The sequence below is a fragment of the Grampus griseus genome, assembly GCF_964374135.1.
Source record: "Grampus griseus genome assembly, chromosome: 16".
In the NCBI taxonomy this organism is placed as follows: domain Eukaryota; kingdom Metazoa; phylum Chordata; class Mammalia; order Artiodactyla; family Delphinidae; genus Grampus; species Grampus griseus.
Genome location: NC_139010.1, coordinates 48,068,084 through 48,091,881, shown reverse-complemented (window position 1 = coordinate 48,091,881; position 23,798 = coordinate 48,068,084). Strand labels below are relative to the sequence as shown.

General features: G+C 40.1%; 1 protein-coding gene across 9 annotated transcripts in view; it reads left to right on the top strand.

Moving 5' to 3' along the window:
• Positions 1-23,798, top strand: part of SGMS1 (sphingomyelin synthase 1) — a 291,005-nt gene that overhangs the window by 232,804 nt on the left and 34,403 nt on the right. For all 9 annotated transcript variants that reach the window (XM_082673862.1, XM_082673859.1, XM_082673858.1 and 6 more), the window contains one exon: positions 19,782-20,632. In XM_082673862.1, coding sequence (XP_082529988.1) covers positions 20,010-20,632 — 623 coding nt within the window. In that variant the 5' untranslated portion in view covers positions 19,782-20,009. The remainder of the gene's footprint in view (positions 1-19,781; positions 20,633-23,798) is intronic.

Below are 23,798 nucleotides of genomic sequence, written 5' to 3'. Positions count from 1 at the left end.
ACAGACACACTGCTATCTACAGATACACCTCATTCTTTGAAATGACTGCATGGTATTCTGTTGTGAGGAGGTACCACGTTTATTTATCCATACCACAATGAAGGATGTTTAGATGCATTTGGAAATTCTGCTGTGTGAACCGGGCTGCAGGGAACCTTTTTGAACGTATGTCTTGACTCAGTTGTTAATATTTCTGAAGGAAGATTCTTAGAAATGGAATTTCTGGAGCATAAAGTATGTTACAGATTTTGATAAGTAGTGTCACATTGCCTTACATAAAGGTTGTGGCAATATTAACTAATTTTTTAAAATTGTTTTTGCCTTTACTGAATCTTAGCATATATTATTTGTACTTACCTCCTATTTCACACTTTGAGCACTTTTTGCTCCATATATCCTACCTTAGCATGTTCTCTTTGCTATGCCACCTGGATTATGAATTGTCATTGTCAGGGATACATAGTGCTTTAAGAGTAGGTGTTCAATACAATAATGAGCTTTAGAAACAAAAATAAATAATTCCACTCCTTCATTCATTCATGCATTCAACAAATATTTATTAAGAGTCTGTTCTGTGCTAGATGTTATAGTAGTCCATTGAAGGTTTTAGGTCTGACTATTTTTACTCAAGTTTGGAGTATTTCTGAATAAAAGTTTCCAGTTAGTTCACAGATGCTTCTTTGAATATTATTGGTCTTATGCTGTAATGGATTGGACAGGGGCAGAGAGAGCGTGCCAGCAAAGATTCTTTGCCAGAGCATGTGGTAGGATGGAATTGCAATTTACTAAGCTGAAGGAGGCATGCAAGGGGAGTAGGTTTGGAGAAGAGTTGGAATTTGATTTTGGGTCATTTTAACCTGGTAAAGCAGGAACAGTGCTGCTGTATGTGTCCCAGTTTCCCAGAATGCCTGTGACAATGCTTTATGCATAGTAGGTGCTTAATAAATGTTTGGTTTTATTTGGATTCAGTGATTTGGCTTTTACTAATATGTATAATTTTCAGTCCTTAGCTCTTCAGTGCTGGCTTTGTTTATGCCAAAAAGAAAAGCTCATTAGGAATATAAATAGAAGATAAATTTGAGCTGTGTCTTCAGTGAAGTTAATGTGCCTGTTGCCTTGCCAGAGTGCGTTGGTAATAGGCTCTCTGAATGCTGATCATCAAGTTCCTTTAATGAACAGGATCTCTATAATATATACTTAGCTCTATACAAAAAGAACTTAATTTAGATATGCGGATCTTTTATTATGTATGTAGTTTAATTTTTCTAGCGTAGGTGTGGAACATGATCAGATATGGAATGGACACCCATGGGGTTTCCACTGTTATTTTATGGTAAGAATGTCGTTTTCAGAAGTAATCTGGAACGCCATTGTTGGTGTACTGGGGCTAAATTTTCCCCCTCCCCATTACTGAGACATTGAGAGTTTCTTTTCCCCTAGATGTAGTACATAATTGTTCTTAGTCATTTTTCCAATGTCGATCTTCATGACTGGTGTTTGGTTCTTCTACAGATTAAATCCGTATTTTCCCTTGCTCCTTGTTTCTCTTTTATACTGAAATAACTTGTGGCATTTGAAAGTTAAATTCTTTGATCTCACAGTTTACATCTTTAGATCATTTGACAAGATTCTGAAATTCTTTTAATGAGCTATGTCACCTTTTCAGGTTATGATAACATAATGTTCTCATTGTATGTGAAACTGACATTTTGTCAAATGGTTTAGGTGTTAATGCATACAGAATTTTGAAAAAAAATGAGCACTACATGATCTGAGCATTAAAAAACACAACTCAGGACAGTGATACTTACAGTTCTGTTTTAGTGGCTAGGGCCTGTTGAGGAATGAATAATTAGGGACATGGCATCTCCATGCCATGTTGCTCAGATGTGCCTATATTATTGTTCCAACCACAGTCTCAACAACTAATACAGATTAATGAACAACTCATCTATAAAGGATCTGGGAGTTATCGTACCTTCAGAAGCATGTTGAGAAACATCTGTAAGGTTTCATATTTAGGCTCTGTTTCTTACTGTGACACTCTTAAAAATCTGATTAAACATACGTACTAAGGAGGATTTTGATAACTTTGAAAAGTGTGAGGGCTTAATTTCGGGTGGAAAATGGCTGTGTACACAATTTGAAAAAAACAAGTATTTCTGCTTTAATTATTGTATAAATGTGAAATTGTAAATTTTGTTTGAATACTTTTGGTTTTTCTGTTATAGCATTGACTCTGCATTTTCTTTTAATTTACTTATAACAAAGAATACAAATTAAGGAACCTCTCTGAGCCTTCTCTTTAGGCATAACAATTGGATAGAGATGCCTTTTACATGTTTAAGAAATTAAGTTCCTACCTACAGGGCTCAATGTTATTTTCTTCTCTTACTAAAGTAAGTCTAAAAGGAAAAAATGGTATGATTAAAAGAAATGTGTTTTCCCATCTGAAAATCCTAGCTGTACTTCTTTTCAGGAGATTTTTTTTAATTAATTTTTTGATGAAATGGTTTATGGATTTATTCTTTTTTTAATACTTGGGAGTTTAAAAGAAAATACATGAGTTTTATTTAGAATGATCTGGTCATCCCCACATTATGGACAATCTGGGTTTAAGACCTATGTTCTTAGAATCAAATATAGTCAACTACCTTCCTTCTCTAGTGTTTATTTTTTCACTCATGAAACAGATATTTATATTGAGTGCCTACTGTGTGCTAGCTCTCAAGGATACAATAATGAAAAAACACAAGAGAACTTCCTTCTATCCTGGAGCTTCCGTTCTGGCAGGGCAGAAAGACACTCAACAAGTAAGATGATGATGTAGGTAAGAGGATGATCATGGAAGGCTTGGTGAAGAGATGACATATAAGAGTGGAGGCCTGAATATGTGGCATATATATTGTATTATGATGTATTAATAACATGTGGATCAGAGAGAAGCAAAAGTCAAGGACAAATGTAATTTTTTGTGAGATGTACATTTGATACTTTTGAACATTTAGCTGATAATACCTTTGGATGCCAATTAAACATTATACCCCCTTCAAAAAAAAAAAAAGAGTGGAGGCCTGAAAGTTGAGTGGAAGCCAATAGTGAAGAAAGAATAGGGTGAAAGTGTCCCAAGTAGCTGTAACAGCATGTACAAAGGTCCTGGGGTGGTTAGGAACTAGAAAAGATTAGCATAGTAGATGTGTAGTATGTGGTGGAGGTACTTGGCCATACAAAGGCAGGACGAGTCTTGTAAGCTGTATGACAATTAAGTGTAGATTTTATTCTAAGAGCAGTGGGAAGCACTGCAGGATTTCAAAGATGGGAAGCACACAGTTGAAGAAGTTCTCTTTGCCGCCCTATGGAGTACGCACTTGGCGTTTGGACACAAGAGTATCATTGAGGAGGCTGTGGCAGTAATTCAAATGAAATGTGGTGTTGGCTAAACCATGGTGGTTGTATGAAGTAAAGAGAAGTAAATGGATTTGTGAGGAACTTCACAGGTACAATTAGCAGAACTTAGACCCTTGGTGAACTGTTGTTTTTTTAAAATTATGGTTCTTTGGGCTTCCCTGGTGGCGCAGTGGTTGAGAGTCCGCCTGCCGATGCAGGGGACACGGGTTCGTGCCCCGGTCCGGGAAGATCCCACATGCCGCGGAGCGGCTGGGCCCGTGAGCCATGGCCGCTGAGCCTGCGCGTCTAGAGCCTGTGCTCCGCAACGGGAGAGGCCGCAACGGTGAGAGGCCCGCGTACCGCAAAAAAAAAAAAAAGAAAAGAAATTATGGTTCTTTTTCATCTTTGCCAACTCAATAGCTGAAGAATGGCACTTTGCTATAATTTTTCTTTTTCTTCTTCTTTTTTTTTTTTTAAACTTGTGAGATTGGTCTTTTTGACTTTGTGTGTGTGTTTGGCCTGTTTGTAATCTTTGTTTAAAGTCTTTTTCTTAACTGATTTTTAAGAGCTCTTCATATTTGTAATCTAAGACAGATTTAAAAAGTATTTTGTCTGGTGTTGCTTGACTTTTAATTTTAATTTAATCTATGGAGTATTTTGACTGGCATTTTTATGGTTATTTGTTTAAAGCTATATTTTATACACTTAGTGTCACGTGTGTTAATGTTAGAGACTTCATAAATGCCTGTGAACTTGCATTGAGTTGAGAGAACACTTTATATATGACTCATTTTGAATTTAGTTCACTGTGACATAACACAGTGATATATGTTCAAGCCTTTTTAAGAGCAAAGAACTTGGAACTTCCCTGGTGACGCAGTGGTTAAGAATCGGCCTGCCAATGCAGGGGACACGGGTTCCATCCCTGGTCTGGTAAGATCCCACATGCCGCGGAGCAACTAAGCCCATGCACCACAGCTACTGAGCCTGCGCTCTGGAGCCTGCGAGCCACAACTACTGAGCCTGTGCCCCTAGAGCCTGTGCTTGGCAACAAGAGAAGCCACTACAAGGGGAAGCCCACGCACTGCAACGATGAGTAGCCCCCACTCACCGCAACTAGAGAAAGCCCGCGCACAGCAACAAAGACCCAACGCAGCCATAAATAAATAAATGAACAAACAAACAAATTTATTTTTAAAAAAAGCAAAGAACTTATGTCACCTAATGCCCGATAGCCTAGCTGTGCTCATTCAGATCATTTACTTTTATCATGCCTTAAAAAAAAAGTTGGGCTTCCCTGGTGGCGCAGTGGTTGAGAGTCCGCCTGCTGATGCAGGGGACACGTGTTCGTGCCCCGGTCTAGAAGATCCCACATGCCGCGGAGCGGCTGGGCCCCTGAGCCATGGCTGCTGAGCCTGCGCGTCCGGAGCCTGTGCTCCACAATGGGAGAAGCCACAACAGTGAGAGGCGCGCGTACCGCAAAAATAAAAAAAAAAAAGTTAACTAATTTCACAACTTATGTAATTTTACATATTTTTACATCACTGACTTAGTTGCAAGGTTCTGATTTTGTTGCATTAAGTTATGGTAGCTAGAAAATAAAGCTTATTAGGTTTTTATATAAACCGAGAATAAATATTTAAGTGATTGTCTTAAGGTTAGTGCTTCTGGTAAACTGTGTGGTTTTTATATATTTATTTTTCTTAATTTATTTTTGGCTGCGTTGGGTCTTCGTTGCTGTGCGTGGGCCTTTGTTGCTGGGCGCAGGCTTGCTCTAGTTGCAGTGGGCGGGAGCTACTCTTTGTTGCAGTGCGCAGGCTTCTCATTGCGGTGGCTTCTCTTGTTGCGGAGCACGGGCTCTAGCGGCACGGGCTCAGTAGTTGTGGCTCGTGGGCTCTAGAGCACAGGCTCAGTAGTTGTGGTGCACGGGCTTAGGTGCTCCGTGGCATGTGGGATCTTCCTGGACCAGGGATCGAACCCGTGCCCCCTGCATTGGCAGGTGGATTCTTAACCACTGCACCACCAGGGAAGTCCCTATCTGTTCTTTAATTGTAGGGTTTTGTATTTCTTTGAGATCCTACACCCCAGACAAGGTCTTGTTTAGGTGAGATTGCAGGATAGTTCAGATATGCAGTGTGTTGTCTGGAAAACCATGGAAATGGCCGTATTGCTAATTGTAGTCACTAGATCCACGTTATAATCACATGGGTATAGTGTAAGGAGCATCACCTGATGATTTAGAAAACAGGGGTTCTAGTTCTTGCAATTCTACACATAGCTGTATTGCTTAGGTGTAGGGTCTCTGTTGGAAGATGTCTCTAAAATCCTTCATAGTCTGGGCGAGGTGCTGGGATGAGTCTGTAATTTGATAGACTTTCTGCTGCCCCCTGGTGGTAGTCTACCTTAGCCAAAGCAAAAGCTTTTACAGGTCCCTTTACAACCTGAGACTGTGCTCCAGCGCTGACCAACTTGATGGTTGAGGAGCATCCCTTCTGTGCAGCTGAGCTTTGCTGCTGCTAACCATTGGTCAGTTGATAAAGAAGCTCAGTGAAGATTGGCCCTGTAAGTTTGGGAAATTATCAGATCGTTAGAACCAAGAAGACATGGTCAGTGATGCCCAGAGAAAAGTCGATGAGTTGATGGGTATTCATTTTTAAGAGTTGGTATACTTGCTGTCAGAAAAAAATGCTTAATGTATTTTGTTTTGAGTGTGGAGATAAGGGTAAAGAAGACGTACACTTGCTTTCCCTGAAATCCAGGAGACCAGGGAAGGAGACTGGCACAGGGGGCCATTTGGGGAAGAAGAATAGAACATGGTGGGAACATGGACAGCACCTTTACAGCTACGGCTGACCAAAGGATGCACATTTAGGTGCCGTCAGTTTACATTTACCCCTTTAGATGATCCCTAGCCTGAAGATAGTTTAAACTGCTCTAGCTATCAAAGTTAGTATTAGAAATTTATTTTGAGACGTAGGCTTGAACTTGATTTCCCCTATCCGGGCCTGTGAGTTGTTGCCAATTTTGCAACGTGGTGTTAGTCTCCAGGGTTGTGGTCTCTAAATTAGCTTTCCTCTTACCTCAGTGAGTAAAATTTATTTTTATAAGTATAGATTTAGAAGAGATTAGATAGACCTTTTCTCACTGAAATGGAAAGGCTTTGGTTTCCCAGCCAGTGGGGATTTCTAATCCTCGGTAGACTGTAAAAACTTACTTCACTTTAGATAAGGCTTTTTATTTTATATTAATCAAGAAACTGTGTTTTCTCTCAGCCTGCTATTAATCCGTTACCAATACTAGGTAGTCCCAATTTAAACACCAAAGGTGTACTTTAAATTAGTTGTGTTTTATTATTACGCGTGGTGATTAGGGCCCCAATCAGTCTTCCAAAGTCTGCAGATTATTAAAAGCGGTGATGCTTCTGAGTAAAATCATCAGCACACATCTAACTAAAACCTCTAACAATTTCTGGGTAGTGGAAGCATTCTGGGAGAGAATTTAGAAACTGAAATGTTAAACCTTCTAAGACATTTTGATGGTGTATGAGACGAGAAAAATATATTTGAAACCTGAACTGCCTTAGAAAATATGGGATTGTGGTTACTGTATATTAAATGTATCTAAATTTTATGGTACTGTTATTCTCATCATTTCTTTAGTATTAAAGAGGTACCATTGCCTATTACAATAGTGTGACTAAAACTTCTACATTTAGATACTGTAGGGAGGGGAAGAATCTTCCTCTTCCACCCATGTTAGGGTCTCTGGCAGGGGCCCCACAAGTGAGACTGACAGAAGACAGATTAACAAGAGAAAAGTAAGCAAATTTATTAATGCTTGTGGCATATACACATGGGAACAGTAGCCATGAGTAACTCAGAAGGATGGTAAGAACTTGAGTTTATATAGCGTCTTAACAGAAGAACAACAAATTTTTAGAGTAGTGACGAGACAAAGGAAAAGGACTTTGAGCTTCTAGGGGAAGCAAACGTGAGAAGGCAAATATGTCGGAAAGCTAATGGTAGAGAAGGTCTAGTGTTACCAAGGTTGGTTATATAGATTCCCCCAGTGCCATCTCTGGGCTGATAAGTTTTTAGACTCTTAAAGTTGTCTCCAGTGATTAACTTCTGTCCTTCCTGGTAGAGCAGGGAGAGGGAATACTTTTACAAACTTATGTCCTACTTTGGGGCAAAATAGGGGGAGAGCAGAGAGCTTTTCCTGTATCTGCTTCTGTTGTTGAATAGAATAGTTTGTATGCCCAATGCACAGTGAGGCCAAACGACAACATTGGAGTGTGGAGCACAGAAAGGTTTATTGCAGGGCAAAAGCAAGGAGAACGGGTGGCTCAAGCTCGAAAAGCCTGAACTCCTCTTCTCGGGGAAGAGTTTTTATAGGCCAAATTGGGGTTGGGGGGGAACTGCAGGGCGTGTAACCCTCCTCTGGTTGGTGGTGAGCTAACAGGGTGCTGTACCAGGAATCTCAATCATCAGCCTTCTGGTTCCAGCCAGTCTGGGGTCCACCACTTGGGCCCAGCCTGAGTTATCATCCTCCACCTGGGTGAGAACTCTAGTTCCTGCAGAAGAACTCAGAGGTATGTATCAAAGTATCATGCACGTCCCCTCAGGAGGAACCAGGACCCTGCCCCATCCTGCACTGTTGTTCCTTTCTGTATTCCCTCACTCCCCTAATTAGTAACTGTTTGAATCTGCCCTTTGGAGCTCAGAGAAGGTCTAGGAAGCTTTCCTACAAACAAGAAGGGGACACGGAAAGGCTTTTCTGCCTGGGAGGACCCCACAGCATCCTGCTTGGTTTCACTTCTCAGTTGCCTTCAGCTCAAAATAATCCTCATGCCAAAGTAGCATATTCTGCTACCCTTCAACACCAAAACCGTGGCTTTGTGCTTTAAGCCTGCGGTGGTCCTTGTGGACAGGGACAGAAATACCAGTAAGGAAGGTCAGAGATGGAGATAGGCAGCTGTGGTTTGAGGTAAGATGGAGGAAAGCATAGCCAGGATGGTGAAAAGCAGGATGGGGCTAGAGCATTCTTCAGGGTCTCCTTTCCTTTAAAAAATAAGTTAGTACAGAATAATAATAACAAACGTATTTTCAGTCATTGTTCTTGAATATGTGATGAACTCTCTCAGAATAGCAGTTCATATCCCCTTGAGGTCTGGAAAACTTTCTTGAATGCTTGCTTTGATTATAACTTTCCTGTTTTTTTCCTGTGCTCTTTCTTGAGCTCCTACTAGTCACATATTGAATTTTCTAGATGACTTTTTTAGTGCTCTTACCTTTTCTCTCAGTTTTCCGTCTTTCTGTCTTGTTCTACTTTCTGAGATATTTTTTCCAACTTTATTTTCTAATTACCATGAATTTCCAAGACGTTTCTTTTTAAAAATTCTCTGAATTTTTTTTTTGGTACCATTTTGTTCTTGTTCAGTATCTTTGAGAATGTTAATAATAGTTTTTCTTAACATTATAATTTTCCTACTTAGCTTGTTCTTCCAGGTTCTTTTTTGTTTTAAGCTCTGGCTTTCATATTTATTAGAGTTTCTTCAAATGTCTGTAATTTGTGGGGGGGGCATCCATTCTTATTTTAAAGAAGGCACTTAAAAATGCTGTCTGAAAGCACTTTGCATGAGTGGAGCTTGTTTGTGTGGGTTTCAGTGCAAGATGATCAGTGCTCTTCTCTTTTAAAATGTCTGGAGTTCCCAGGGGGAAAAAAAAGATCTGCCTGGAAGTTTTCATCCTGGCTCCCAGTATTCTGGGTGTCTAATAAGGTAAAGGGCTAGGGCAGGTCTGACTTAACATCTGTTTGCAACTTTTACTTAATCCATTGTAGTTAGTATGATGGCCCTACTTTGAACTGTGTTCCTGTCCCCTGTTCTAGCAACTCTCATTTCCCTTTTCCAGACAATAAACTTTCAGTCTTCTCTGGTGTGGAGGACAGCTAGTTGTTCCACTGTGCAAAGTGAGAATCTAAAGGTAACTTTTTAAATGGTCTTTCGACCAGTCCTATTTTTAGCTCTACCTTCACCCCCATTTTGCAAGTTATCTGCACCTCCAATTCCTCATTCTTTTAAGGCCTCTGTTAACACAGTTTGCTTTTCATTTTTCCTCCTTACTGGCTTAGGGTTCTGTTTTCTTGGGATTGCTGTCAGTTACCACTAGTCCATCTGCTTCCCAACCTCCTAAACTAGTTGTCTCTTTTGTTCTCTTTGCTTTTTTTTTTCTTTTCTTTTTCATCCCTATATTATCATTTGAGGAGAGTTTTAAGAGGCGGTGGAAACTAATGCACATGTTTAGTTAGCCATCTTTTTAAACATAAGATTCGTCTTTTGATGGAGTGGATTCCATTTACCCCTCCTTTTCTCCCTGCAAAAAGACTATGTGGATGCTGGATTGCTTGAGTTTGGGGGATTTGAAAAAACCTGTCAATTGCCTTTAAACATATACTTTATATATTTGTTGATTTCCCTTCCTCTTATGACCTCCCTTTAACCTTTTGCTCTCCCTTTCGTCCTGAGGTATCAGCCCACCACAGGCCAAGGAGAGAACCTGGGATTTTCCTGTATTTTCTTTAAAACACCTGTCCTTTTTTCTTTTTTTTTTTTTCCCCTACCATGTCTTATTCTTGTATTAATGTTTTACTTCTTTCTTTTATATCATTAGTATACTCACTTCACCACTCTTCAAACTTACTTTGTTTTCTCAAGTTCATGGTTTGGTGAACTTCCTGTTTGTCACACCTGCTAGCTTTACCTCTTGGTGGATTATTTCCTCATATGGTTTATACTTTTCAATTACTTGTTCATTCTTAACTGAGATTACTTTTTCCATGGGAAACCTGTGAACTCTTGCTTATTGAAGAGTCTCTAAGGGGCTATTTTGCATTTACTTCTCTTTTGTAATTTACATTAATTTCTTGAAGTTTCTTAAAAACACAGGATGGGAAAACATGGCTTCATCTTTTTTCCCAAGCCAGTGACTTTTTTCATAGCCCCGATTTACATTTATGATAGATTCAGAGGTACGTGCAGTCTTTTTAATTCCAGCTGAACAAGCAGTAAAGTGGAAGGGTTTTAGCTTTTATTTTAAAAAAAGAGGAATAGGAAAAAAGGAAGAGGATGGAGTGAGGTGTGATGGAAATAAGAGCCTGTGTTCGCCCTTCCCAGGCTTCTTGGGGCAGATAAGATCACCGTTGTGCACAATAGCTGGACATGAGAGCCATGGAATTTGGAAACATTGATTATGTCCTAACATTCTTGAGTTGCCAGATTGAGTCTTTGTCTCAGGACTACAGATTAACTTGATGAATATTATAAAATAGCCCTGCTGGTTTCAGACCTAGAGAGGCAGTTCATCAGCTGAGTGGGAATAAATCTCTTCAGAGTTTTGGTAATTGGGTTCTAAGAATGAAACCCCAGGGGAAAACTATAGTGATTAGTTGTCGTTAGAGTTATGCAAAGTTTTCCTTATTATAATGACAACAAGACAGAGTTTTCAAATGGTTTTTACATTTAGCAGTAGACTGGATAGATGGATACTGACGAAAATCTAGATGATAGAAGAGTTGTCATTCTGAGGGTTTGTTGTTGTTTTCTCTCTGGAATGATGGGAAATATCTGAGACTGGAATTTCTTTATGCACTTAAGTTCAGATTTCAGCTTCATCTTTGTGGGTGGTTTGGCTCTTATCCTGAGACCATTATGTTTGGTGAATATGATGGTTTTGGAACCTAATTATACACAGAGGGCAAAAGTTCCAGTTATTTAGGGAAATCTGCAAGCCCATTTCATATTTTTAAAGAAAGCAAATGTAGGAAGCATCTATTTTTAATTTTACAATGCAGCCTATGTGTTTAAAAACAATATGCTTGAAAGAAAAACGTTTTTCTTTTCTAAACACAAGTAATATGTCTTTATCAGAGAAATTAGAAAACACTGGAAAAAATAAAGCCAAAAATTATTTCATAATTTTATCTCCCAAAGGTAACAGTTCAAAGGTGATATACACCTTCTAGACGTTTTTCCTATGGATGTTCGTGATACATGTGTGTTTCCAAAAACGGTATCATTCTCTTTTGTAACCTGTTTGACAAAACTGTATATACACATATATATAAATATGTATCACAGTAAATATAGATGTATAGTCTAGTCTTTAGTGGAGGCTTAGTATTCTGTTATATCATGATGTATTTAATTCTCAATTTTAGGTTGTTTCTGATTTTTGCCACAATAAATGATTCTTTGAATTTTCTGGTTACTAAATTTTTTATATATATAAATTTATTTATTTTTGGCTGTGTTGGGTCTTCATTTCTGTGCAAGGGCTTTCTCAAGTTGCGGCGAGCGGGGGCCACTCTTCATCGCAGTGCGCGGGCCTCTCACTGTCGCGGCCTCTCTTGTTGCGGAGCACAGGCTCCAGACGCGCAGGCTCAGTAGCTGTGGCTCACGGGCCCAGTTGCTCCGCAGCATGTGGGATCTTCCCAGACCAGGGCTCGAACCCGTGTCCCCTGCATTGGCAGGCAGATTCTCAACCACTGCGCCACCAGGGAAGCCCTGGTTACTAAATATTTACATTCCTTCAGAGAAAACCCAAACGGAGGCCTGGTGTATAGGAAATGGAACGAGCTAGGCTTGCTGGTGGTAGGACTTTCCAAGAAATAGATGAAACGGTTTTGTATTTCACACTGTCAGAGAACCACTGGAGTCATGATTTATAGCATACAGTTGACATGGCTGGTTTCTTGTCATTGTGTTATATACACTACCTTTGTCAGCCAAAAATCATCTTTCCCTCTGGAACACTGAGGGCTACTACATTGGAATGGGTCATTAGGGAGGGAGATACAAAAAGGGAGGCTATCAGTTGGGTTAGTTATAGGGCAACTGCAGAGAAAGAATACATTTCAGATATTGCAGAATCAAAATATTAAACATCATTAAATAAACAAGGCAGAGAGACCCAAAGATGTCCATATGAGGCTCTTCTAACAGTTTAAGTGGACCATGAGGCAAGTATGTTTACTTCAGCAAGCTCTTCTTTCTTGTATCTCAGCCAAATAGGCCAGCATATACTTAGTTCAAGGAGCCATTTCAAAAGGGATGGTTTGCTAACCAGAGTTGACTATGGAATTGTGAACATTTCACGTAATAGCAATTTAAAATAAATTACAATTTAAAGGTTAAAGTATCAAAAGTCATCTAAAATCTCCTCAACAGTAGATTGAAACTGTGTGGTTCTTATTCTAGCCATTTTTTCTTCTTCAGATAAATACAATTTTATGAATTCTGCCTATTTAAATTAATTCTTTACTTGTTAAATAACAACCAAAAAATCTTACAGCTAATTAGATTGGTTTGGAGAAAAGCATTCAGGAGCTATCCAAATTGAGTCAGAGAAGACTTAACACCTACCTCATGAGTATTTCAGTGGGCTGCATTACCCTAAAAGGTCCATTAGGTTACTGTTGACTTTTATGGAAAGTTCTAGTAGGTGTAAAGACCTTTATGTGGGCTTGAAGCGTTTACAGAAAGGCAGTTCGTCTGTTTCACAATAAAATAGTATGAATTCTTTTTTTTTTCCTATTTCTTTATTTTTGGGGGGGGCTGCGTTGGGTCTTTGTTGCTGCACACGGGCTTTCTCTAGTTGCGGCGAATGGGGGCTACTCTTCATTATGGTGTGCGGGCTTCTCATTGTGGTGGCTTCTCTTGTTGTGGAGCATGGGCTCTAGGCTTGTGGGCTTCAGTAGTTGCAGCACGCGGGCTCAGCAGTTGTGGCTTGCGTGCTCTAGGGCACAGGCTCAGTAGTTGTGGCACACAGGCTTAGTTGCTCCGTGGCATGTGGGATCTTCCTGGACCAGGACACAAACCCGTGTCTCCTGCATTGGCAGGCGGATTCTTAACCACTGCGCCACCAGGGAAGCCCCACAATATCAATTCTTGATTTTATTTCTCTTTAACAAAGTACCCACACGTACTTTCATGTTGTAAAGTCTGAGCTAAATATCACATGCTCACCAAATTTTGATTTTGCATCAAGTTGATTATATAAGCTAGTAGAGTAAAATCATGTGTGTGCCCCACGTTGCTTTTGTTCTTAGAGATTTGATACATGGAGCGTGGAGCGGAAAGTTTACTTGGCAATTATGCTATGTACTGCTTCCTACTTTCATTTGGCATTATCAGCATTTAGAAACATCTGGAACTTCTCTATAGTTTCTTCACTGTTATGGCAGCTATGTTTGTTCAATCTTGGGTCCATCGTGCCTTAAAAAAATCATGAAAATGCAATTCTTAATTTCATGGCCTTTGTTTTAGAAGTTCATTGAATCTTCAAAGGAGAATAAATTATATTCAGTATAATCATTTCTTACATTTTAATGTATTGCTCTATGTTATCCAAACCACTGTCAGGTACATGTGAATTCCCTTAATTAATGGAACAAGCAAATGGAATGAACTATTCCACTATAGGAAACTGAGGCCCTGATATTGGAGTACAAGTTAATGCCAGAATAAGCATTAAAACTCAGATTTTCTGAGCATTTTCTGTGTGGATAGTTGTACTGTGTATTTTGTGGTATTCTAATTTTTGAAAAATTGTGTTCAGTGTGTAATTCATATGGTTGCTTTTTGTTAATGCAACAATGTCTTGTTCCTAGACAACGTCAGGTAACAAGATAATATAATAGATTCTTTTTGAATAAGGGTAAATATTCATAAATGAGTTATTTAGTGATTTTGCTGGTGAATGTTTTTTTTTTCAGTACCAGGATAATTGCTTTAACTTATTTTTTCTTTTTTTAGACATCTGGCTTTGATGATTATTTATAGAGGTTATAGTGTGTGGTGGAATATTATCTAATGCCTTTTTTAATATTAAAGCCTAAAATACCTATTTTAAGAATTGGAGCTGAATTGTATTCACAGATTTATTTTTTATTTAGTTAAAACCTTGGTGAGTTTAGAATATATAATGAAGTGTTCTTCCTGCCCTTTATCTTCTAGGACTCCATAAGTTTTAAAAAGACTTTTCAGATTATCTTTCATACATTCTCAAATCTGTGAGACCATTGACTATTTATAGTGGGAAAGCCCTGAAAAGCATCTTGAGTCTCTGCCTAAACCCAGAACTAACTCTTTGCTGTGTATGAGATTTTAGACAAATCACCATCTCCCTGGACTGTAGTTTACTTATGTCCAAAAGTTACAGATGCATGAGAGTTCCAGCACCTCTTCCACCTCTCAAATTCTGTAGTGTTTTGGAATAAAGAGGTTATATACAGCTTTTTTTCTTCTATGACATCTTCCCAGTTCTGAGAACTAAGTCTAATGATTTGAGCGCTACGTTATTTCTTAACTTTCTCCCAGTAATGGATTCAGAGTGGCTTTTCTGGATGATGGTGGTAATAGTTGTTTTCTGAGTCCAGCCTAACGTACAGTCTTCTGGGTCTAGATATGAAAGCAGTTTGCCTTTCCCTTCTCAGAAACACCACAGTATGTTCTAAGTTGAGTGTATGGGTCCAGGGGGCAGTCACTGTCTCACCTCTCCTCCTACAGCCAGACTCTGGGGTCAGTGAGTAAGTCCTCATGTTTTAGCTGTGGCCTTTGAAGTACTGAGTAGCTGCCCAATAGTTACTTCCATAGAAATGAGTATTTTCCCTATCACGTGATTTCAGCATCAGCTGCAGGAAAGCTGCGTGTATGCCTTCATTTTCAAGCTTCAGATCTTGCTTGAAATATAAATTTTATTTTCTCATGAAATTCGGAAAGATGTGTTTCCTCATGTGTGTCCGAATGATTTGGGCTTTTAAAAATGCCATTTGGAAGTGGCAGCTTCATTAAATAGTTATGAAATGTCACTATGGGCCCTGTTGGGCAAATAGAAAGGAAGCAGGATATTACAAAAAGAGCAAGACGTATTTCTTGGAGTAATTTATAGCTTTCATTCCTTTTACATGCTCGTCACGGCAGTAGCAGCTCATGAGAAGGTAGGTAAGGTAGTTGTTAATCCCATTTTCCAGAGGAATCTGAGCTTGAAGAGGTTAAAGGATTTTGTCAAGAAGAGATGTAGCTGAGTTGGGTCTCAACTGCAGGCTCCTGGCCTCACACAGCTGGTGCTCTTTCTACCACATCGTGCACACAAGACAGTGAAATGATATTTTGTGGCACAGATAACAGTGACGTAGGAATTCAGAGAGGGGGGAAAGATTGTGAAGGAGTGGCCAGGAAAGGCTTTGCAGAGAAGGACCTTAAAGGCTAAGGGAAGAATCTGGAACTTGTTGAAGAGGATTCGAAGGAGCATTCCAAACTGGGGGGAATCACAGGAACTGTCTTAAGGAGTGAACAGTTTTTTGTCCTAGTCAATTAATGGAAGCTATTGGGTTATCTTGCTGTCTCTTAAGAGTTTTACTGGCTATCTCAGACTGCCTGACGGGCTTGCTTTTGCAAGATTAGTGTTTCTTCATTTGGATAGAAGCTTGCGGTGCCAGAGAGAGAGAGAGAGAGAGAGAGAGCGTGTGTGTGTGTGTGTGTGTGTGTGTATGCTCATGTGTGTGTCTCATGGCCCTATATGGTCTCCTACCATCTGATATTTTTCTATTTTGAAGATGATTGTGTCTGAAGAGGAGATTAGCTGACTTTCCTCATCAAAGAGAAGTGAAATAGTACCCTGGCCTTGGTCTGTTCTTTGTGGTTCTGAGGGGCTTTCCCCTCCTGGTGGACTTCTGCATCAGGCAAGGGGAGAAATGAAGAACCTGTATGAAAAGCCCATGTTCATTTCCTTGGGCCTGAACATTCAATCGAGAATTTTTCTTTAGAGTTCTCATAACCACTTCAAGCTGTTGAGCGTTCCCTCGGCTCTTATCCTAATTCTGCTGAGGAATATTTGGAGAGAGGTTTGGGGTCTGATGCCAAGAGATTTCCTTTCGTACAGGACATTCTGCCAGGACTCCCATTTGGTGAGTTTCTTCTTGTCACTCTAGGTAGTAGTAGTGATGATTGAAGCCCCTCTGTAGTGGTTTTTAAGTGGCCAGAGACTCACTTTGGTTTCATATTTCTTTCTGGAGGATGCCCATCTTATTCTCCTTGACCATCCAAGTTGTTTGAAAGCAATTTTCAGTATCAGTGCCATTTTCAGTAGTTTTACTTTCCATTAAACCATCTACATGTTGCTAGTTATAAGGGACAGTCCCTTAGATATTGAGTAGATATTGATTGAGTACCTTCTGGGCCCTGGGAAGGTAAGATACATGGATGCTTAAAGATTGTAGCCCTTCCATGGTCACTCATAGCCCCCTGGGAGAGTCTAGACAGACACTTGACCACAAGGGAATATGTCGGGAAGGTGCACAGCACTGTAGATGCTCAGAAGAGACAATGCCCAACTGTTTTGCAAGGTCTGGAATAGCTTTTAAGCTTTACTGCCATTTGGTTGATTGTTATTTGGTCTGGGAAATTGGAAGTTGGACATACTGTCCATTTTCATTCCAGAGTCAGATTTGGGGGTTCAGTAGGGACAAGTTTGGACTTTGAAATCAGAAGACCTGAGTTCAGGTCCTGTTTGTGCCAGTACCTCCCAGTGTGTCCATAGGGAGTTCATAGTTACTAGGGAAGAAAAGGGATGGAGAGCAGGACAGCCTTGATGAAGTCAGTTTAAGAAATCCTGGTAGAGTTTCTTTACTGGAGGATTTCCAGGAGCTTCTAACATACTAATGTGTACTGCTGGCCCTAGGAAGGATTATGGTATGCAGTTCCTAGGCTCATTTGATTTTTTTTTTTAAAGCATGGAGCCCTTTATCAGATTATTATTCCGCAAAGCATACTTAGGAAACACTGTCGTCACTGATTTCTATCTCTTAAACCTACGAACTTGTGCAGGTTTTTTTGCAGTTAGCACAACATTATTTTATTTTATTTTGTTTTTTACTTTTGGGGCACGCCCTGAGGCATGTGGGATCTTAGTGGCCCGACCAGGGATCAAACCCACGCCCCCTGCATTAGAAGTGCAGAGTCTTAACCACCAGACTGCCAGGGAAGTCCCAACACAACATTCTTTTGAGATTAAAAAAAAAGTTAGCCCACTATTGGAGAGTGTGTTTTCATCATGAGCTATAGCGGACAGTTAACTATTGGATATGATAGAAAATTTGAGAAAGAAAAAAAGACCCTACCTTTTTTTACTGAGGCATAATTGAAAAATAACCTTAGTTTTATATTCTACAATAATTTGATATGTGTGTACCCTACAAAGTGGTCACCACAATAAGTCTAGTTGCCATCGGGCACCATATAATTGACTCCTCTTTCACCGATTTCACTCACCTCCAACCCTCCTCTCCTCTGGTAACCACCAATGTCTTCTCTGTATCTGTAAGTTTTGTTTTGTTTTGTTGTGGTTTTTTTTTTTTTTTGGATTCCACATATAAGTGGTATCATATGACTTATTTCACTTAGCATAATACCCTCTAGATCCATCCATGTTGTCAAAAATGGCAAGTGTACACTTGGTGGGAATGTAAATTGATGCAGCCACTATGGAAAATAGTATAAGGGTTCTCAAAAAAGTTGAAAGAGAACTACCATGTGATCCAGCTATTCCCCTTCTGGGTATTTATCTGAAGAATAGGAAAACACTAATTCAAAGAGGCATATATACCCCTTTGTTCATTGCAGCATTATTTACAGTACGCAAGATATGGAAATAACCTGTGTGCACCCATGGATGAATGGCCAAAGAAGATGTAGTGTATATATTTACAATGGAATGCTACTCAGCCATAGAAAACAAAAACAGAAACAAAAAAGCAGACCCTTTTTAGTGCTAGGTTGTGTATCATCAACTTTCGCATGTGGTGTTTAAAGTACTGACAACACCCCTGTGAAGGAGATATTTGATTATGTCCATTTTAGAGATTAATAAGCTGAAGTTCAAGTAGTAGGTTATCCATGGAGATGCTGAAAGTCAAACTATGGTCTGTCTTTTGCCAAAGGCCATGTTTCATTAACCATGATGCTTTGTTAGAGAGCTAGGTCTTTTATTTTTAACTTTTCTTTTTTTTTAAATTTTAAATGATTATTACAAAATTAATACATGCTTATTAAAGAAAAGTAGGTGGGAGAGAAGTAGAAAATGTCCCCAGGCCCATCATCAAGTAGAACTTCAGTCAGTATGTGATATATTTCTTTCCCATTATTTTATGCAATGTTATGTTCATTAACCATAATTGTGGTTAAATATATGTATATATAATATATACATTTTTATACATATATTTATACATAAATAAATTTATAAAACTTCGAATTCTGCTTTTGACTCTCCCCTCCAGATGTGCATTTTGGTTACTGCCACATCACTGGTTAAGTATTTTAATAAATAAATATAGTAAACCAGGACTTGGAAACTTGTAGCTCTTTTATGCAAGCTGCCACTTGACCACGGGCAGGTTCCTTGACCTTCTGGTACTCAGTTTCCTCGCGCATAAGTGAGGGAGTTGGTTCAGAGCACTGATTTTGAAACTATGGTATCCCACGAAACCTCCTGGAGGCTGGGAGTAAAGATATCATCAGAGCAAGGAGGACCCTGGCCCTTCATTCCATCTGTTTCAACCTAAGCATCTACATTTATAACTCTTTTATAGATTTGGGGTCCAAGCACATTTGGAAAAAGGAACTCATTGACTTTTTATAGAACAGGATAAAATTGTTGGACCAGATGATCCTGAAGCTCAACATTTCTGTGATTCTCTTTTATGATATCTATTAAGTTGTGTGTGTTCTTAATGTTTTAAAACATTTCTTCACCAGATAGAGTGGTAGATTAAGCAGATTTGATACATTCTTTAAGATGATCTCAGGAACCATGTAATAAGCACAAAAAGAATCACTGATCAGGGCTTCCCTGGTGGCGCAGTGGTTGAGAGTCCGCCTGCCGATGCAGGGGACACAGGTTCGTGCCCCGGTCCAGGAAGATCCCACATGCCGCGGAGCGGCTGGGCCCGTGAGCCATGGCGACTGAGCCTGCGTGTCCGGTGCCTGTGCTCCTCAACGGGAGAGGCCACAACAGTGAGAGGCCCGCGTACCACCAAAAAAAAAAAAAAAAAAAGAATCACTGATCAGTACTGAGCAATGTCTAAAGCGCTGTCGAATTATTTCTTAGCAAATCTACCACTGCCTTTGACTTGATCCATCTCAGGTCCAATTTAATGCTCATTTAGGGAAGACTAACCAGGGAATCAGTGGTCCCTTAAACTAATACATGTTTGAAAACTATGGACTTTTACCAGTACCTGATTTTCCATTTTCCTTATGCATGTTAAGGTTTTGCAATTTGAGGGGATTGATTTTCGAGTCCCAGTGTCTTGACTTTTTTCTCTTGCCTCCACAGAAGGAAGAATCTTGTTCAAAAATGAGGTGAATTAATGCTCAAGCACTCAAGAACCCCGGACAGCTACATGAAGTGTTTAAAAACTTCCCTGACCATCTCGCCACACAAGTCTGTCATGAGGCCTGACAGGATGAGTGCACCACGGAGGCACAGTGTCCTGCCCTGCAGGAACGGTGACTGCTGACCTGCCGGGAGCAAGCGGGGGGCCGCGTGTTGTCTGCCAGTACAATGAAGGAAGTGGTTTATTGGTCACCCAAGAAGGTGGCAGACTGGCTGCAGGAGAATGCTATGCCAGAATACTGTGAGCCTCTGGAACATTTCACAGGCCGCGACTTGATCAACCTAACCCAGGAGGATTTCACAAAACCCCCCCTGTGCCGAGTCTCCTCCGACAATGGGCAGCGGCTCTTGCACATGATAGAGACCCTGAAGATGGAGCACCACTTGGAAGCACACAAGAATGGCCACGCCAATGGGCACCTCTGCATTGGCACAGACGTCCTCGCCCCTGATGGCAGCTTCAGCATCAAGGTCAAACCCAAGGGGATGCCAAATGGGTATAGGAAGGAGATGATAAAGATCCCCATGCCAGAGCCAGAGCGCTCCCAGTACCCCATGGAGTGGGGCAAGACTTTCCTGGCCTTTCTTTATGCACTTTCCTGCTTTGTTCTCACCACAGTGATGATCTCGGTCGTCCATGAACGAGTACCTCCTAAGGAGGTGCAGCCTCCACTACCGGACACGTTTTTTGACCATTTTAACCGGGTGCAGTGGGCCTTTTCTATTTGTGAAATTAATGGCATGATCCTTGTAGGACTCTGGTTAATTCAGTGGCTGCTCTTAAAATACAAGTAAGTAAAGCAAAAACTTGCAGATTCAGTGATTGGGGTTTCTCACTGCAGATGTTTGATATTCATTATTGGGAAATGAAATTTATCAAGCAGTAGGAATCAAAGCACATTTCTCTTTTTTTTGTTTGTTTTTAAACCACATATTCTGTTGAACCAACTAAAGCTCTGGCAACTTGCAGAAAGTTCTGTGCTTGTTGCCTGTTTTGTACAAGATTCATACAGAATGATGAGTAGAATTGTTAGAGGTGAGGTTTTTCTATTTTCACTTCACAGGAAGGAAAACCCTCAGACATCTTCAGAGAGTACAGGCTATTGAACCACAGAAAAGCTACCCAGTCTTGGTGTTTTTAACCCATCACATCAGTTGTCGACAGTTGGCCTATGGGCCATGAGTGGCTGTGTAGCTTTTCCCACACAGTCAGATATCTAGAACTTAGCAATATGTATTTAAAGATGTTTCACACAAAGAATTTAGAACAGCTAGTCCAGAGTGGCTTGGACTAGTGGGAGAATGATACCCACAGGGAATGACTTTAGGTGGGATGTGGATGAACCTACATGGCTTTCCACCTTTTATAGAATGTGTGGCATTTAAAGCAGTATTCCATTCAAGTTTCTCAGGGTTTTTATATTTTATTTTTTTGTGGTACGCGGGCCTCTCACTGTTGTGGCCTCTCCCGTTGCAGAGCACAGGCTCCGCATGCGCAGGCTCAGCGGCCATGGCTCACGGGCCCAGCCGCTCCGCGGCATGTGGGATCTTCCCAGACCAGGGCACGAACCCATGTCCCCTGCATCGGCAGGGGGACTCTCAATCACTGCGCCACCAGGGAAGCCCTCTCAGGGTTTTTAAATAGGTATCTCCTTTCAGTTTCAGGTGGATCCAAAGTGGCTTTCATGTCCCAAGCTCTAAACTCAATGCAGACAAGCTGTTTGCTTGGGTTGCCTGTAGCAAACTAAACACCTACATTGTCCTCATCTTTGGTGTCTGATTTTTTCCATTAGCGGAACATCTTTATGGCTTCCATGCATGGGAGTTGGAAACTGGTTTGCTAAGGATCTGAGTTTCTCTCTGGTGGACTGTGTTTCATGACCCACAGTATGGTTGAATATTAAGGAGATCATCTTAAATCAAGAAAACAAAATGCAGACTGAGAATTTATGTTGAACTTTAACGGAAATGATGAGTTTTTTCCTGGTACGTTTCATAAGGTCTGTGTTTTTTTTACCTTATAAATTATGTATCTACAAGTGGAAATAAAAGCAATTCCTGACTCTTTGCCAGGAAAGGGCTATCTTAACCTTGTATAAAGGAAGTAATTTAAGTGGCCAGTTTTTTGGGGGGCTGGTTTGGCAATCCTGGAGTTTAAGCTAAATTTGAAATAGGAGCAATTGTCTGGGATGCATTTGATTTGGTGGAAGACTGTTTTTTGTTTGCTTTAGTTTTAAGAGGCTAAATAGATAAGAATAGGCCTTAGAAATATGAGATGCTCAAAATTTATTAACTACATTCTTCCGGCTGTCAAACTTCAGTTCTGCTTTTGACTTTCAAGCTTTTTTCCCTAGAAGCTCATTAGAAAACAATGCCCGCACGTTTTGCCGCTTCAGAGCCAAGGTCAACTCAAATTAGGTTTCCTGGGGTCTTCCTGATTTTTGTTGTTTTGTTTATATGAGTTTGTTTTCTGGTTTTTATCAAAATTCTTACATGCAAGCTAATAATTTACTGCCCCAGAATATATCATTATGTACTTATACATAATCTGTGCAAGTTCAAATCTTTCACAGAGCTGACTTTTGAATAATTTTATTCTTGTTCTAAGAAGTGTCCTAACCATAGGGATAATTTCTTTAAAGTATATTACTGTTTATATTTCTCTCAGCAGGGACTTTTCCTCAAATCTGTTTCTCTTTAAGCTTTCTAATTTCATGTTTTACCGGTATTTATTGCTAATACTGTAGTCATTTGTATATTTAAATTGTTCTACAGCCATAAATCAGTTGACTCACACCTTGGGCAAAATTAACCCAGGGCTAGGACACAGGCAGCCTGGGCTCCAGCCCCAGCCATGCCCTCACATGGTGGGTGGTGTGGATGAATCTCCAAATCTCAGGAGCCTTGTTTCTCTCACAGATAAATAAAGACCCTCTCAGTCTAGATGATTTCTGTTGTTCTATACAACTGTGTTTTATTTGATTCTAACATTATTGAATGGGCCAGTTATGTTTGAGTATTATTAACCGCAGAGCATTTTTCGTCCAGAGTACATCCAACTAAGGATTCTTTAAGGTCCTCTCTCTGGTTTCCACGTCAGCAGGATAACTCAACTGTTGTCATGATAATCCTAAGCATCCCCACCCTTGTCCTGCTACTGGGACACATCTCTGGCTTCCCATCTCCGTCCTTGAGACCTGTCTTCAGTGTGTGTGGCACACCAGACATGGAAGAGGTAGGAAGAAAGATAGAGCTTGACACACCAAGCAGTGGGTATTAATGAGCTCTCTTTCCCTGGCCTTCATAAAGAAGATTAAACTGTTGCATACAGTCAGAGATCCCTTGTTTCTAGTTATTCGGCTACGGCAGTGTAACAGGTTTATTATTAGGTGTGTTGGGAAAATGGATCCTTCTGGTTATGGAATATTCTGTTTAAAAGTGACAACCTCTCATTTTGTGCTTGACTCTTCTGACACTTGACCCCTCTCCCCAACCTCCACCAGGAAGTTTGCTACTTAGGAGTATGTCCAGACCTCCTAGGAATTAAACCTGCCTGATCAGTAATTTCCAAAGGGACATTTTAATTTTACTTTGACTTTAAGAGTCTTGGAGCCTTAAAAAATCAGCCTATTCCTTCTTGCTTCTTTATCTTCTACTTTTTAGAGAAGAATCAGGGGCTGAAACTGTAGAGGATGACTTATTGAGAAATGATATGCCGGAATTTGAGCAACATCTCCTGACAGCAAACCCTTCAGCCAGATGTTCAAGGTGCTAGCAAACATGGGTGCCCGAATTTATGACATTGTGACATTTGGTTCTATCCTTATGCTGTATACAGTTGTCCTTTATTGTTAAACATAAGCTTTGTTTTTTGTACTTAAATTTTTTTTGCGTCCTCTCATTCTTAACATCTCCCCCTCATGTCTATATGTACATATGCTGATATATACATAGGTC